Source organism: Arvicanthis niloticus, unplaced genomic scaffold, assembly GCF_011762505.2.
Source record: "Arvicanthis niloticus isolate mArvNil1 unplaced genomic scaffold, mArvNil1.pat.X pat_scaffold_257_arrow_ctg1, whole genome shotgun sequence".
Classification (NCBI taxonomy): domain Eukaryota; kingdom Metazoa; phylum Chordata; class Mammalia; order Rodentia; family Muridae; genus Arvicanthis; species Arvicanthis niloticus.
Window position 1 is genome coordinate 2654 of NW_023045922.1, and position 18366 is coordinate 21019.

At 40.1% G+C, this 18366-nt stretch overlaps 1 protein-coding gene across 1 annotated transcript; it reads left to right on the top strand.

The window, feature by feature from the left end:
- The first annotated feature begins 6382 nt into the window (after positions 1–6382).
- LOC117701820 (calcineurin subunit B type 1-like) lies at positions 6383–13598 on the top strand. The gene is made up of 4 exons (XM_034493244.2): positions 6383–6576; positions 7636–7695; positions 8054–8238; positions 11503–13598. Exons 1-4 carry the CDS (start codon positions 6486–6488, stop codon positions 11548–11550), a joined length of 384 nt encoding a protein of 127 aa, XP_034349135.2. The 5' UTR covers positions 6383–6485; the 3' UTR covers positions 11551–13598.
- Positions 13599–18366: the final 4768 nt, after the last annotated feature.

The window sequence follows — 18366 nt, forward strand, 5'->3', positions numbered from 1 at the left end:
CATATGTATGTAGGTATTGGTTTATCACAAGCCATCGACAGCTTTCAGCTAGGGGCAGGGCTTCACAAGTCCGGCCTCCCCCCAAACCCATGCTGGAAATTTAACTGGCTTGATCTTGAAGTTGGATTTTTTTCAAAATCCAAATTATGTTGAATAGTAAGAATTCTTTTGAGAGTGGAGAGAACTTTGAATTGAACATTTGGCTAATGTACAAGGTCATGTCTACCAGCCATTACAAAGCGTGGTAACAAGAACAGCCTCCTGTATTCCCTTGAAAGCCAAGACCAGGTCTGTTCCTATCACTAAGTAAGCACAATTTTGAAAGATTTAGATATAAGGAATCATGAAGGAATCAGAGTAGACATGCAATCTGGACGTTCTGGGGCTTTGTGGATACAGTGAATAGTCAGTATACCCAGTTTTGACATCCCCTGAAGTGCCCACACAGGGGTTGACAGATTTGAGTCAAGACATGGGAAGGTACAAATTATCCCCACATCGTAGTTGCTCAAGTGTGTGTAGAAACCCAAGGAAAACATGTATGAGTCAGTTCTCAACCACGTGGGTTCTGGGGATCAAACTTAAGGCTTGGCTGCAGACATGCCCACCACTGAGCCATTTTGCCAGCCCAAACCTGAAGTTTTATAATGCAAAAAGTGGGTCGGAATACCTGATAGGGTCCTTGTTGGAGAAGTCAGGGGACTCCTTGGTGTGGTGTCTTTTCTAATTGATGACATCACCTGCTTCAGGCTCTCTTACATTTTGTCTCCTAGGAATTCGCATAGAAAGACTAACCAAGTACTTATGGTGTCTCCATTTATGTCCATCTTCTCAGGATGCTTATTAAGTTTTATTTTAATTTTATGTAACTTTGGCTAGCCTGGAACCTACTATGCAAACCAGGCTGGCCTCGGACTTACAGAGATCACCGTACCTGGTACCTGTTAATTATTTTTATGAGGACAGAACTGTAGCTTTATACATAGAAAAATTAATGGAAGAATTAAGCTTAAAGCTCCAGTTTTGAAAATTGATCTCATACTGAGCTATTCATTCTTTTAGCCATTAATCAAGAGATTTAAAGATCATAAACACAATGAAAATTCTATGTAATTAGAACAAATTTTGCAAATAATTTAAATATTTGTTATATAAAATTATTCTGTGGTTACTATGAAATTAGCAGGAATGCACTAAGTAGGAGTAATTATTTCTAATAGAATTTTCTTCCTCTAAGGCAGCAGCTTTCTTTCAGTTGCAACAACCCAAGAGAAGGCTGCAAGGGGGAAACAACATTTTAGGACACATTATTAGCTGTAGGAACGTAGCTTAAAAACTCATGAACTCATGGAGTTCAGTGGAACACTGAGTGCAGAGGCGGAGCTGCAAACATAGAAGAGTTGTTCCAAATTGAAAATAGACAGGAATGAAACTTATGGCTAAAGTGTGTTGCAGATAGGTTTGTGAAAAATAAAACTAAAGATACACCTAGGACAGTTTACTGAGCCCTTAAGCATCCTCAATGCTAATGTAAAACAACTGGTGTATGCCTTTAATCCCAGCATTTTGGAGGCAGAGGCCGCCCTATTTCCTGAGTTCAAGGCCAGCTAGGGGTATGTACCGAGAACCTATCTAAAAAAATAAAGAAGACAGTGACTGGAAAGATGGCTGAGCATGTAAGATCACATATTGTTCCTGTGGAAGTCTGGAGCTGATGCCCAGCATCCAGACCTGGCAGGTCACAACTGCCTTTAATTCCAGATCCAAGGGCTGTAACCCCTTACCTCTGACCTCCTAGAGAAGGAAAGGAAAGAGAGTTAAGAAAAGATGTTACCAATTTTTAAGTCTAAACCTTGGTCTTAAACAAAGTTGTTAAATACACCAAAGAAAGGGCAGCAATAATAGACTCCCTAAGATACAGTGTATCAAAAGAAAGGCGCCCAGGACAGAAACAGTATAATGGTGATCTGAGGATGCTGGAGCCTTAAGGGAAAGAGAGTTTCTCTTTAAAACCCTAAGAGGAACTTGATAGAGTGAGGGAGGGTGGAAAGAAGGAGTAGAGGGAGAAGGGGACAGAGGACAAAGCTAAGATGCAAAAGTGGGTGTCTGAGTAATCTGGACAGCCTAGAGAGCTAGGGCCCTGGTTAGGACCATAAATGGGGGTTGCTGCTGCAGGGAGGTGTGGCCTGATCTCAGGCTGTGGGATTTGGACTTCTACAAATGACTACTGTGTTTTAGGAGCAGGCCTATGTTCTAACAAAAGTAAAATCAAAATCGACCATTTATTATGTATTATCCTGCCAAGCCAAACTTTTGTGTTCTGTCGTAAGCCTTACTGCTGCATACTTAAGTCCTTCTCTTGCACTTTTTTCTATAGTTCCTAGTTCGGTAGTCAGCTTGCAAGTCTGTACTTTGATTAGGATGGGATTGAACAACCAGTTTCTTTGAATCGTAGGTGAGGAAAAAGAAAACAAGGCCAGGTAGACTGAGGCAAAGCTGTATCGTACTCACACGTAAATGCGCGCACACACACACCAAGTCACCGACATAGGCTCACAGCTACACTGGGAGACAATGGAATTAAATGAAATCAACAGTGTTAGGGGAGTAAATTATCAGGAAACTAAAAACAGGACACCATCTTATTAAAGTTGGTGTGCTCTGAGGTAATAAAATCATAACGTAAACAGTGTCCAGTGCAAGCCAGAGATCAGAAGGTGAAGTATGTGTGCACTTGGGCTCGTATTTGTCTTGATTCAGGGCTAATGATTAGAGAGGGAAATGCCATTGCAGATGGGCGTTAATGCCATTGCAGATGGGCGTTAATGCCATTGCAGATGGGCATTTCTTATTTCTAACTAATAAAACTAGAGAACCCTGAAGTTTTTTTGCAGATCAGAAGTCCAGATCCAATTGAGGAAGTTTCCAGCAGGGTTTTTGTTGAGGGAATAGGGGTGGCATCAGATCTCATCTCCCTGTAAGCTCCCCTAAGACAGTGTAATGCTGTCTGTCTTTGAGAATTTGTCTTTTCCTGGAGATTCCTAGAGAAGAAAGCGAGGAGAGAGTGAGGGGGCAAAGCGAGAGAACAGAGGCTGAGCAGAGCTGGAGTCCTCAGAACGCACTTTCAGTTCCTGCAGTGTCTAAGATTCACTTCCTGTTCATCAGTATTTCTTTCCTCCTCAAGTTTGAAACTTGGCTGACAGCATGAATTGCGTTTAAATTCGTTATGTATTTCTTAGGTTCCTTTTAAAGTCCTGTTAGACTGGCCGTTTTCCATTTTTCGATTGCCTACAGTCGAAACTTGTAGTATATAAAAAAGTAAATGAATGAACCATACAGGGATATCAGCTATTCTCGATTTCCCTAAATGCTTGCAACTTTCCAGTTAGAATGATAACTTTAAAATATAAAATCAGCTACTAATTAGCTTTTCCCCAGCAAATGCTTCCTCTCCTGGGGTTTTGGTTCCCATTTTAGTCTTTTTTTTTCCCTCTCTTTCCTGAAGATTGTAGCCTTTTAAGTAGCTGATGGGATTTGTTTGGATTAGATTTCTTTGCTGTAGTAGTTTCCTTGCCTTCACCCTGGGATATTTTGATTCTCCACGCTGTAGTGAAAGTTTTATCTCATAATTTTGGGATATCGTGAGACAGCCCAGTACTCTTAAGATTGCCCATAAGTGTGCCTTCCTGGCACACATGAAGTTTTTTTACAATTTAGGAGGGAAATATATCACTTTGGGGCTTCCTTTGAGGCCATTCTATATCTTAAAAGTTCCCCTTGATACCTACCCTATAGGACTAGAAAGATACGCCTCTCCAATGTTTCTATGATTAGCTGTTCAGAGAATTTCTATACTAAAAGTAGCCAAGTCATAGGAAACAGAAGAGACAGACAAATGCTAAGCTAGAGAGTAGTAAAGAAAAAGACAACAATGGCAAACTAAGGCTTTGACAAACTCTCAAATGAGTATCATGTTTAAAAACATAAACAACAACAAAAACCCTGTTTAGAACGACACAGGGGACTGTTGACCATAGAGGAAGTCCAAGCCACAGGGAGAACTCTGCGACTACCTTTGAAGGCAGTGAGACGGCTGGGTGCACGGTATTTGGTGCTGACTAGTGAATGACTTCTTGAAAGTAGATAATTCTTTGAGTCATATGTTGGGTTTCAAAAAACAACCATGTAGGGCCGGTCGGTGGAGATGCACAACTTTAGTCCCAGCACTTGGGAGGCAGAGGCAGGTGGCTCTGAGGTTGAAATCAACCTGATCTACAGAGTGAGTTCTAGGATAGCCAGGAATACACAGAGAAACCCTGTTTTTTGTCTTGTGTGGGGTTTGTTGTTATTGATGTTGTTTTGGGGAATGAATGGGACAACAAATGAGCCCTTTATATCTTCCTCCTTTCCTTCCCTCCCTTTCTCTATGTATATAAATCCCAGGGAATATAGTTTATTCTCTATTCTCTTTACCAACACAACTGACTGTAGTTCAGGAACAGAGAATTAGGTTATACCGAGTAACACATTCACTGTTGAATTCATCATAGCTGCAAAGCAAAAGAAAGTTAGAAAATGAATGTATTTTACCCAATATATTGATGAGGATCTGTGGTAGATGGGGTACAGTAGATCTCAGATGCTGTCTGTTGACATGCCTAGCTTTTGGGGTTACTGGAAGCCAATGGTCTACTGAGTTCATATACCCCAATGCTGAGTTAATATGAACCAAACCTGATCATCAGTAGGGTGTTAGGTCAGGGACAGAGATAGACGTTAGGTGGTTATTAAGGAAATGTCAGGTCTAAGATAATTTAGACCGTATCTGGAATATACTAAAAATATATAATCATGAAGGTTTAATCATTCAGTTCCTTTTAAGACATCTTTAGCATAAGTGTGGCATTTCTTTAGGTCACTTCAGTTCACCATAATTTATATTTAATGGGTAAGCTATTTAAAAACAAACAAACAAATCTGCACTCAGGAGGCAGAGCCAAGCAGATCTCTGAGCTCAAGTGAAACCTTGTCTCAGAAGAATATCCTTTTTTGAAAGAAAATTTAATTTTTTTATAACTATTCTTTTTAAAGGTGGCAGAATTACATGCCCACAGTTGTTGAAACACTGAGAAGCACAATAGATTGAAGATTGTTTTTCTTAAATTTTTTAAAGGAGGAATGGTAGTGTCAGATGTGGAAATACATGCTTCAGTGCTTATCTTATGCAAAGTAGTGTTCTGTGACTGCTAAGTACTGAAGGTAGTAACAGGATTGAGTTTAATCTGTCACAGAGCCATCTGCATGGAAGGTAGATTTGTAAAACTAGCATTTCAAAAAGTGAACTTGTGTTTGCTGTGTTACCTTGCAGCATGTTTCATCCGCTGGGGCGGTAGGAGGCAGTGCTTGGATGCCTGCTGCTGTGGAGGTGGTAGTCACACTCCCTTGCACAGTGCATTAAGAGAACTAACTACATTTCCTGTTTTGCTTTTCAAGTGTGTGTTCTTTTCTTCTAATGCTCCTTTTCTCTTTTTGTCCTCCACCCCTGGGCACTGTCGATGGTTGTGCCTTCCAAACTGGCTTTAAATATTCTAGGTAATTAGGGCAGGTGCCATGCTTTTGAAATCAGAGTTTTCCATCTTCCCTTAGATAAGTAGTATATATATCAACACTCAGTTAATACTTTGAAGAATGCTAGACAATGCAGTATGCTGTAATTCCCAGCTGCCATTGTGAACACCCTGTTCTGCAGTGTGCTCTGGTGTAGGGGCCTTGGGAGTAATTGGCCAGATTACATGATGTGTTCCACTGTCACAAAACAAGCTTGGAGAGTTAGGTGATTTTACTCAGCTATTGACAATGTATTCGTGTTCTGAGCATTTGTTTTTTAAGGTACATGTGGCTAATCTGTGATGGCTGGTAGACATGTTGTGCTGTGTCCATTCCCATGGGGTTGGTTGGGGTTTATCCCATCTGTAAGTCTTAGAGTATCAGTACTGGGAGAAAGCTCCATAAACCCACAAATTGGCATGTTTTCCTGCCATCACTCCGTCCCTTTTGAGTTACAGTAGACGTCAGTGCCATCCTGTGATTGTGTGGTCTGTACTTTAGTATTGTAGATAATTTTTGCAGTATCCATTTGAATGTTTTTATATTTTAAATGTACACTGTAATGAATATGTAAATAAAGGTGCCATGGGACAGAACAGAGTGACTCAGCCTCTGTCAAGGTCTCCATGATCAGCTTGGTAAAGCAGTGTCACCCTGGGATAGTTGTCTGCCCAGCATCCCATTGATATGTGATGGGAAGACCAAACAAAAGCAGTGCAGGGAAAATAGTTGTCATTTGTAGCTTCTTAGATCAAATTGAAAATTAAAGGTTTGCTACTTTCTTTGTTTTAGTTGATGCTGATGAAATTAAAAGGCTAGGAAAGAGATTCAAGAAGCTTGATTTGGACAATTCTGGTTCTTTGAGCGTGGAAGAGTTCATGTCTCTGCCTGAGTTACAACAGAATCCTTTAGTACAGCGGGTAATAGATATATTCGACACAGATGGGAATGGAGAAGTAGACTTCAAAGGTAATGGCTATTTTGTTTTTAAATCTTAAAGTACTCTTCATCAGAATGGAACTAGAATTTTTAAAGTGTCTCTATTTTTGGTGACCTTATAAAGATTATGCTAAAACTTGAAAATCAGGGTTACCTAGATTTTAATTATTCTTTACTTTTGCTTCATAAGTTATCTGGGTATCTGTTATAGTGTCATCTACCACAAGAAGGAACATTGAGTATTGCCTCCATTTAAAAAAAAAATTACTCTCACTGAAGGACAGCTTAACAATATTAAAAGCTGTATTTTTCTTGTTTCTTACATTTTTCTTAAACACTGAGACCTGTACTGGTCACTTTTGGTAACCCATGCCTGGCCTGACACCAAGGAATCTTTTGTGCAAATATTTATTAAATTATATATCATTTTACATTTGGTATTATACTTGTAAATCATGTGTAGGTAGTATTTTCAATGTTCTTGTTTTTTCTTTATTTATGAATCATTATTTGCCAGTAGTAAGAATTTACCAACAGTGTATTTACATAATTTAGAAATTTGGAATGAAAACAAAATGATTTTTGTTTTGGTAAAATAATGTACAGTCTTTCTTAGTCTAAAGAAATTAGTTAAATAAATATCCTTAAAGAATGTTTTTGAGTAGTAATGGCTCACAGGCCTTAACACATAATTCAAATTGGTTAATCTTGACGACTCAAATAAAATTAAACATTCAAATAAAATGAAATCTTGTATTTGGAGCCTTAAAAATTGACAATATTTGGAGCTGGAGAGATGGTTCAGCAGTTAAGAGCACTGGCTTCTTTTCCAGAGGTCCTTAGTTCAGTTCCCACCATCCACATGGTGGTTCACAACCATCTGTAATAGGATCTGATGCCCTCTTCTGGTATGTCTGTAGACAGCTACAGTATATTCACACACATAAAATAAATACTTTTTAAAAATTGACATTAATGATTTTTTAGTACTGCTTTTAATATTTTGTACAAGAAATAACCTTTTGAATGTTGCTTTTCTTTATAAAAATTAAAAGTTGTGATTTGTAAACATTTTCAACTTTTATTTAGAATTCATTGAAGGAGTCTCTCAGTTCAGTGTCAAAGGCGATAAGGAGCAGAAGTTGAGGTGTAAGTATTTTCCTTCTTAAACTACCATTCCATGTTGGAAGTTAGACTTCTAAAAACATTTTAAGACTTTTCAGTCATAATAGAAGTCATCTATGATGTTGCAGCTAGTATATTTGAATGATGTGTCGTCTTTAGTGGTGTAGTGGGAAAGATGTTTCTGAGACCAGGCATAACACATGCTTGGCCTTGGTAGTCTTTACTCCATAGCTCAGCCTTGTAGTCAGTTGAACTGTGTGTGGTGTCTGTATTTTAAAAAATGCATCTTCTTAGTTGGATAATACTGGTTTTCATTTTAAGTATTTGTTGTTTGCCTTTTAATAGCAGTGGTTTTCTGCTCCCCCCCCCCTTTTTTTTCTAGTTGCTTTCCGTATCTATGACATGGATAAAGATGGTTATATTTCCAATGGAGAACTCTTCCAGGTGTTGAAGATGATGGTGGGCAACAACCTGAAAGATACACAGTTACAGCAGATTGTAGACAAAACCATAATAAATGCAGATAAGGATGGAGATGGAAGAATATCCTTTGAGGAATTCTGTGCTGTAAGTGAATTCGTCTTTTAACTCTTTTAACACTCTTTTTAAGGCCAGTGTCCTAGACAGTTTTATAAGCATATTTTGCTTTTACACTCTTTTAATTTTTATCTAATTGCCCCACATTCAAGTTTTGGAATATGTTTTAAGTGCTGATAATTAAAAGCTACTAATCTCAAGAGTTAGTGTACATAAACAGTCTAGTAACATGCTACAGAAATGGTTCCAGCAATTGTGGGTGAGTGAATAGCTGTGTGTGTGGAGGCTGGCGGTCAACATCAGCTTTCTGCCTTGTGCAGGTGAGTATTTTGAACTCTCTCCCTGTGAACCTAAAGCTCACCATTTCTGCTGTACTAGCTGGCCAGCAAGCCTCATGGACCTCATGACCGTCTCATCAGTGCCAGCCGTATGAGTAGATGCTGCCACACCTAGCTTTTTGTATGAATTCTAACTTAGGTCCTCATACCTGCATGGCAGACTTTTTACCAGCATAGCTGTCTTCTCACAGGACTAGTAACGTACTTGTGGTTGCTCTTAGAAATTACAAGTAAGACATGCTTTAAGGTTTGCATAAAACTATGCCTGCTGCCCTGCTGCACTGACGATAGCCTTGGAGAGCACTTGCCTACAACCATGCATGAAGCCTGGGCCAGTACACACCCAGTACTGTAAATAACAACAACCAAAAAACCAAAACAGGTTTGAAAATGCTTTGGTGATGGGGCTGGAGAGATGGCTCAGTGGTGAAAAGCACAGAGATGGTCTTCCAGAGGAGAGGATCTGGGTTCAGTTCCCAGCACCCACATGGCAGCTCACATCTGTCTCTAACTGCAGTTCTAGGGCTTCTGACACCCTCATACATTCAGGCAAAATACTTATGAACATAAAATAAAAATAAATTACATATTTAAAAAAGTACTTTTGTGAAAAAGAGCCGTGTGTTCATGAATTTTAGCTGGCAACACTAGAAACTGTCATGGGGATCAGAAATCATCTTCTAGAGTAGAGGCAAAGAAACATATTTCTGAGAATTTTGTTAGTCATCAGTGGATACTTACCTAGGAAAGTCTTTTTCTACTCCAGTTTTAAATTTAAATCTCAAAAAGAACAGCTGACAATGGTTCAGTGGGTAAAAATGTTGGCAGAGAAGCCTGCAACCTGACCGTTTGGTTACCTACTTGGTGGGAGAACCAACCCTCTCAGGTTGTCCTTTGACCCTGAGTGGTGCACATACACAGAAAGAAACAAGTGTAAGTTATACAACAGACCAATGAGATAGTTGTGTAACCCATAGTGGACTGGGCCCTTCCACATCAGTCAAGAAAATACCCTCCCTCATAGTTTTGCCCACGGGCTGACATTTTCTCAGTTGAGGTTACTCCTCCTTGATGACTCTAGCTTGTGTCAAATTGATAAAAAAAAAACCTAGCCAGCACTATGATTGGAATAGAATGTTTTGTGTTTAAAATTGAGTTTCGTGTTGGAGTAAAATAACAGAAGTAACTCAAGGGCAGAATTTACTCTGGCTTAGAGTTCAAGACTAGAATCTACCATGGCAGAGTAGGTAGGGTGGCGTGATCTTGAACCATCTGTCCCATCTCACCCACAGTTAGGAAGTAGACAGAGATGAATGTAGTTGCTGCTCCACTCTAGGATCCAAGCCAGAGAAGGTGCTGCCCACAGTGGGCCGGGTCTTCTCAATTTATTAGTGGTAACAAGATAGTCTGTCAGAAGCATGCCCAGAGATTGTCAGGTTATCAGCTTCTGTCCAGCTTGACTCTCAAACACACCATTCTAAGCCATAACTTTCCACTCCAGTTCCCCATAAAGTTCACGACTGTGTTATAATATAAAATGTGTTGAGTGTAGCATTACAAGTCAGAAGGAAAAGCGGATAAGGATGAAGGGTAGGTCTTTGTGAGGGAGTTGTGCGTAGCAGGTTTCTGTAACAACCAGAGTCTACCACCCTCGTTGAAGCTGGAGTAGTTTTCTAGCTTGTTCCCTGTTGCTCATAAAACATTTGACCGAAAGCAACTTGGGGAGGAAATAGTCTAGTTAATCATCGAGGGGAGCAGGTCTTGTTTTAGTTTGGTTTCTCCTGTGATAAAACACGAAACAGATAGTGAGCGAGCTTGGAGAAGAATAGGTTTATTTGTTTTACACTTCCACACTTTGGTCCATCATTAAAGGAAGCCAGGGCAGGGGCTCCAGTCTGGAATTTTGACGCAGGAACTGAAACAGACGGTGGAAAGCACTGCTTCCTGACTTGTTCCCCAAGGCTTGCTGAGCTCGATCTTATACCAGGAGGACCACCTACTGTGGTGTGGGGATGGCACTGCTGGTCAGCATCAATCGTGAAGCAAGAAAGTGCCCACAGGCCAGGGTGATGAGGCTTACTTCCTGAGCTGAGGTTCCTTCTCGGGTATCTTTATCTAAGGAGCACAGAAGCCAAGGCAGGAAGTGGAGCACAGATCTCGGAGGATCACTGCCTATTGACTGCTTCCATGCTCATTTCCAGCTCCTTGCCTAGGCAGCTCAGGCCCATCTGCCAGCATAGAGCCCTTCTCTCAGCCACATTCACTCCATCCCTCCAGCTCTGAGAGACCCTGCCCCACAGAGTAATTGGGGAGAGATGGACAAAGAACTTGCTTGCAGCATTTGGCCTCCACACCATGTTCTGGTCTTCGTATGCATGGGCATGCACACACAAGTGTGTGTACCTCAAAATGCAGGTGTGCATGTACTTGTGCATCTTTTGTTATACAGGGAGGACGGGGCATGAAAAGTTAACTGGGAGACTCAAACACCCCCCCCCCCTTCATCCAGCTTCTGGGCTATCTGAAAACAGATAATATTTTTTTATAATGAATATTTTTAATTACACTTTTTGGTAAAGAAGTATCCTACTTTGCTTTCCATTGACTGTGATAAAACACAATGATCAAAGGCTGAGTTGTAATCCACCATGAAGAGAAATCGGGGCTGGAGCTGAAGGCAGGAACTGATTCAGCAGCTTGGGAGGAATACTGCTAACTGGTTTGTTTCCCATGGCTTGCTCCAGTACCCCCACTGCCTAGGAGTGGCACCATTCACAATGGGTTGGACCCTCTCACAATAGTCTTTAATCAGAAGTGCTCCATAGACTGACCCATGGCCAATCTGACAAGAGGCATTTTCTCAATTAAGGTTCTTTCCAGGTGATTCTAGCCTGAGTCAAGTTGACAAAAGAGGGATGTGATTTCCTTACTAAAAACCTGTTTGTGTCTGCTGCAGGTTGTAGGTGGCCTAGATATCCACAAAAAGATGGTGGTGGATGTGTGACTCTTTGAAGAATACCACCCAACACTTTTGCTTTCTTCTCCATCTCTGAAGATCTGCTCAAGACGTCCAGCAATGCTCTCTGTGTATTTAAATGGAAGTATTTTTCTCTGTGAAGCCACATTTTCCAACATGAGCCTCATGAAGCCAACTAAGTGTTATTGAACTCCTACTCTCTCAATAACTCAGTGTAGCACCTTAAAGTTTGACGGGCGGGCAGCAGCACGAAAGAGCACATCAGTATGGTGGAGAAAGGGAAGGGTTGGCTCTTTAATTTATTTTTCTTCATCTTTTATAACAAGAAAGTATCTATATATACATATGTAAATATTTATATATAGATATATGTAGCTTTCTATATATTTAGTAGGTTGGCTTTAATTTAATATACTTGATTCAGAAACAAAATGTTAGAGTACAAAAGTGCCAAGCAGAACATAAACCATCCTGACTTTTATTTCACACAGTTTTATATGTAGATAGAAGATTGTACAATTTGCGCCAGGTATTAGGCCAGCTACTTTCCTTTCTCTGTGCTTTCTCCTTTGAGAGATTGATAAAGCATTTGTTAATGCCCTATTATTTACCTTAATTACACTTTTGTAAGGAGTCTGTAACTTTATTTATATTTCTGAGTATCTTTCCAGGGACTGTCTTACTGCTGAGCAGCATTTAATCCATCTGTGTTGGAGGTCTAGTTCAGTACTGTTGCCAAGAGTGGGTTCTTGTGTCCATAGAACTGCATATACTATGGCTGCTTCAGGCTGATACTTTTTAAGTAGTTGCTGTTATTTTTATTAAGTGTCCCTGAGAAAATGTAATTAGCAGTTGTGATTTTATAAAGGTCAGAAGTTTTCTGAGGCAGTCATGACTTTTTTAAATGTATTATTTAGTGAAGAAAACCCAAAGTCATCATGTAATGGCTTAAAATATTCTTGTATCATTATACACAAGGAAATACTTGTCACTAAACTGTAAATCATGGATTCGTTTTTTCCTTCTGCATTTCAAAAGACATACAATTAATCTAAAAAAAAATCAACATACTGAATGAGCACATATTTATGTAAAATCCTGTTTGTGGTTAAAATGGGTGAATATCTTGCTAATCTATATGCCATAGGAGAGTAGATTTTGTCCACTATTTTTTTTAATTTCTTTGCCAGAAGGCAAGATAGCACATGATAGATTTTTGTTGTTTTGCCCGCACAACTAGTGATGGATGATTTAATAGATTTGTGTGACATAAAAGTACATCATGTTCTACCACTTGACATTATCCCTTCCCTTTTCTGCAAAGGTACTATTGACTGGAAGTAAGACATTCTGAAGAGTTTTGTATGGCAGTCTTCCCTATACAGTTTTTCTATATAAATTGGTTTTATAATCATGAATGGTAAAGGGCGGGTTGAATCAAGGTGAGAGAATATTAAATTGAGTACACCTGCCTGCCACCGCTGTCCCTTCAACTGAGTGCTGCACATCATGGGCTCTGTCTGTGAGAGAAAAATCCCGGTGCTTGGTGTCTTTGCATGACATGGAGTTTTGCATGTAGATCAATTTAAAATGTACCTCTTGTTTACATAATTTGCATAATTTAAAAAGATGATGTTGCCAAACTTTGGAAATGTTAATACTCAAAACGAAAATCTCCACTCCATGTAACTACTTTCTCCCTCTGGATCAGTACATGGCTTGCAATCCCAGCCAGTGGTTTGATCTGTCCCAGTGTCAACCGCCATGTGCTCTGCTTCAAGGGGGACTAGTCTTTTGTGAATTTTTTTGTACATAATTATTTGTTACAAATATTTTAGCAAATGCTTTCTATATCTCTTGCTTGTGCATATCTTGGCTGGCGTTGAAAAAAATAGTGCAAACTATTTCCTTACTGGGGAATGAGGGGTTTTCTTTTTTAGTTTGTGTGAGGGAGGTGGGGAGGGCATGGTTTATGTTGAATGTTTAAATTTTCTTCTGCATGATACATGTCATGTTGTGAAATCTTTAGAGAACTTCATACTGTATGAGTAAGAAAATAAAATATTTGAAACTTGGCTTTAATGTATTCTGTCAGCGTACTGCTACAGTTAATAATCCTGTCCATGCTTTTAGGATTTCTAAAACTTGGATAATAAACTACAGGTGAAATAAGTTGTTTTATCTGGAACAAAAAAGGCTAAATGTTGCAAAGCCCTGAGGCTCCACTCCCCTGCCCTGAGCCTATTACAATTGTCTTGAGGGTTTGGCTGGCTTCTCACACATGTACATCAACCCCATACTCGGTAACTAGTGCCTGTAGTAGGTTTGTTCACTTGTGTATGTGCAGGCTCTTGAGTTTGCTTTATCCAGTCTCACTTCCTTTATTCAACGGCATTCATCCCTTCTTCCCTGCTGTTGTCTTCCCTGGTATAAAGACGCTTTACATAGTGATTTGCTTGTTTTGCACAAATCCAGGTTTTTCAGAGTATCACTTGAGTGTTCATTAAAGTATTTAGTAAGTACGTATTCTCATTTATTTCTTTTTCTTGGGAACATCTCAGTAAACAAACTGGTCTTGAAGTTTTGTAATCCCACTTCAGCTTTCTGCTTGCTGGGATTTTTTATAACTGTAACATGAAAATTTTGAGACTTTTCTTTTCCCCAAACAGGGTTTTTCGGTATAGCTCTGGCTGTCCTGGAACTTGTTTTGTTAGACTAGAATAGCCTGGAAGTCAAGAGATTCCCCCTGCATTTGCCTCCCCAATGCTAGGATGGATTAAAAGCATGTACCACCATGCCCAACCTACTTTTGACACTTTACTACAAAATCCTTGTGTGTTCAGCACTTTTAACAGGGTTGAGATCCTAATGCCAGGCAAATGAGATCCCTTGCCAAGTAAGCTTTAGGATGTGGGTCTGTGTACACCAAGATGACAGGTATTGAGGTTCCAAGGTCATGTGCATTAGATTGTGTGCTGCTGAGGACCTACAAAGAAAGCCTAAGAAAATGACTACTCAGAGTGAAATAAAAATTCTTTTAAAGGTAGAAAATACTTGCAAACCATAATAATCCAACCAGAAGATCTACAGAACAATAAAACACCTAATTAAAATATGGGCAAAGGACTTGAATAGACATTACTGTAGAAGCACAAGTAGTCCCTAAACACAGGAAGTGATGCTCAACAGCAGTGTCATTAAGGAAATGCAAATACAAGTCACAGATCTGCGTCACAAGCTGTATTACTGTTCTTTCTCATCTCTAAAGCAAAGAAAAAGAGTATCAAACACAGTATGGGCCACCTCTTTGTTACTATTGAAGTCACAGGGACTCAGTTCCCAACAGCCAAAGGTGGAAGCAGCCCAAGTATTCTTGTAGACGGATGGGTAATCTAACACATGCCTAATGTAGATAATAAACTGTTAAGTGAGAGCTCCACTTCCATGTTGATGGAATAATAACATTTCTAGAGACAAACACGGAACAGTTTGTGCCAAGGGCAACAGAAATGGAATTAGTGTTAAAATCTTGTCCAGAGCTTTAGAAGGTGGCACAGTCACAATGGTTGTACACTACAGTTAAGCTGTACTAAAATCTACCAATTACAAGAGTTAACGGGGAAAGCTATATTTAAGAAAGCATTTTTAATGTGCAGAATGTCTCAGGTGTGTAGACAAGGGGGTAAAGATTTAGTTCCTTGACTTATCGTTTTCAGGGTGTACAAACAGATGTAGAGGATCCAAAAGACCATGTGGCTTTACAGTTAGCGATTCCAACAGCAGGCTGTGCCACAGAAAGCACTCAGCTTTCAGGCTGGCTACACTGTGCTGACACAAGATATGAAGGGAGTTATTTGGTCCAGGTTAAGATTAACTACCGGTGCCAGGCGGTGGTGGCGCACGCCTGTAATCCCAGCACTTGGGAGGCAGAGGCAGGCAGATTTCTGAGTTCGAGACCAGCCTGGTCTACAGAGTGAGTTCCAGGACAGCCAGGGCTACACAGAGAAACCCTGTCTCAAAAAAACAACAAATAAAGATTAACCACCAACACATGCCATCTGGACTGACTCCCCAACCCTGAGATCATCGGTGCAGAGAACAACCTTGGAACTTGGGGCTGACAAGAAAGCCAACATCTGCATGGACAACAGGTATGCTTTTGCCACAGCCCATGTCTGCAGGACTATATACCAAGAAAAGAAACCCTGATGAAGCCAGGAACTGTGAGTACTCGTTGCCCAGGACACCAAAAAGGGAAAAGACTCAGTGGCCTGAGGCAATAACTGGACAAATCAAGTGTCTTGATATGGGAGCCTGTTCCAGTTGTGGGCCTAAGAGATGGCCTCACTTAAAGCACAGAATAAGAGAAAGGACTCAGACTGCTAGCCATCCTGCCAGATACTATCTAGAGAAAAAGAGATAATAGTGCACACAAGAAGGAAGAACTATACTCCCCAGAAAGCAAAGGATTTACCAGGCTAAATACACCGATGGACTCTTAAAATATGAGTACAACCAAGCAGCCAAGAGACTTAAAGTGTATAAGGGACCTTAGGTTTTGAGCCAGAGAAATAATAAGACTTAGAGTAAATAAAAAATACCTAGGAGAAAACAGCCTAGAATAGGGACCTTCCCGAGGTTTCAAGTGTCCTAGGTAATTAGATCAGAGAGCAGTTTTAAGGTAAGTCAGGAATTGAAGATCCACTGTTTATATTGTCTTTAAAGCTCAGGACAGGTAGAGAAAATATACAGGACCCTAAAATTAAACTACCCTTGGGAACTGGCGCTGGCTAGAGTGTCCCTTGTCCTTGTTCCACGCCCAGAATGTCCCTTTTGTGTGAGAAATGATTCTTCAGGCTACTAAGAGACTTCCTGGTGCTGCTGACCATCCGACCTCCTTGGAATCTACCAACGCGCGTGTGCCTGAACATCCAGATGCCAGATCAACCTCCTGCTGTTTAGCTCAAGGTTGTCTGCTATCCTACAAGGCTAAAGAACTGCAGGCCTTGACTCCTGAGACATCCCACCCTAGAGGCACGGGGGTAATGCTGCCTTAGAGGGTAGGGCTTAGGGTATATACACCCAAGGTTAATGACAGCTTGTGATTACAAGATTGAAGTTAAAATGTAAATCTAGAGTTATATAGATTTGTTCCTTTTACAATTTCTCTTTATTATATATGTGATTTTATGTGTATGTAGACAGCTTTGTGCCACAAAATGTGTAAAAGTCAGAGGACAACTTTGAGAGTGTGTTCCAAAGCAATAGAAATGTTTCGAGACACCTAGCAAATAAAATAGAGCCCGAGAAGCCCTGCTAACAGATACTTCTTAGTTCCTAAGATTGATAAATGATGAGCTTGCAGTCAAAGATTATTGTGTACTTATCCAGCTAGATCCTGCAGGTACTCTTGAACTGAGTTTGAGATACTCGCTAGATGATTCTGCAGAGAGCCTATTTTCCTAGACTCTAGCTGTTACATTGTGACTAGGAGTGGCCATAGATATAGAGACAGGTGTGGCTACATTGATACAGACACCTCATTATTTTCATCAGCTGAGAGCTGCCACTGATATAAATTTGAGAGCCCTAGAACAGTCGTTAACAAAGTTATTACTAGACTTGCTGTTTCTTAAAAAAGAAAGTCTGTGTGCTGCTCTAAGAAAAAATGTTACTATTGTGTAGACCATTCAAAAATGACCAGAGAATAAATTCAGAAGAAGGTTAGACCAGAGACAAGATATAGAGAGACACAGCAACGTTGATTCGAGAGTTGGTTCAATCCTCCCTTGCTGGACCCCTTGTGATTTTACTTCTGCTTTTAACCATAAGCCCCTACATTTTAAATAGATTAATAACTTTTGTTAAAAAGAAAGATAAATGTTGTTCAACTTTTTGTGTTGCACCACCAATATAGGACTTTGGGTCAAAAAAATAATTATAATGACACTGGAGTTTAGACTTTTCTAAAGATCCAAATCGGAAAAAGTGGGGTGAAAATAGACTTATTAATAATTGAGTTTTTATGATTAAAAACATAACCAAATCGGAAGAAGTGGGGATGTAGAGTGAAAAATTATAAAGGCCATCTTATGAAATATGTGTAAATTTTTCGCCTTAGACCTTGGGCAGAAAAGCACCTGCCAGCAGGTTTGGGTCCATCTAATTAGTTACAGAGGAGGGGGAAGTTACAGTACAAAGGCCTGTTAAGAACATCCCAGAAACTGACTGGCCAAGGGAAGAACTACACCCTGCCCCATGGTACAGCCTACTAGTGTTCAAAAAAGGTAAAACAACCAATCCTGTGCACCCGCGCGAAAGTTCGATTTTTCCCTACCCCGCCCATATATAAGCGCTATGCCCCTGAGCCACGAGGTCAGTCCCTCTATCCCCTATGTGAGATATGGGGATATGGGCTGGCCCAGAGCTCTGATTTAATAAACCACCTCATGTGCTTTACAGAAAAAAAAAAAAAAAAAATTAACCACCAGCAAGACTCACTCATTGATACTCCAAGAGTTTCTCTCTAGCACGGTATTCCTTTTGAATGCAGAATAGCAATAGGAGGGAGGACTACAAACACACTGCAATTTAACACAGAATCTAAACCTCAGGCAAAAATTACATTCTTAACTCTTGCCTCAACTCACTAGCCTTGAACCCACTTACCTAGCCATGGATCACTTCAGACACTTGGAAAGGTATTAAAGACACAGACCTCGCTTCCCAGAAAGCACGTGGTAGCAGTCCTAGTCATCACAATTTTGAATTTCTCACAGCACGGTGAGAGGTCTTACATACTCTACAGATTAAGACGTCGTCCCAGTATACCCGTACTTTCAG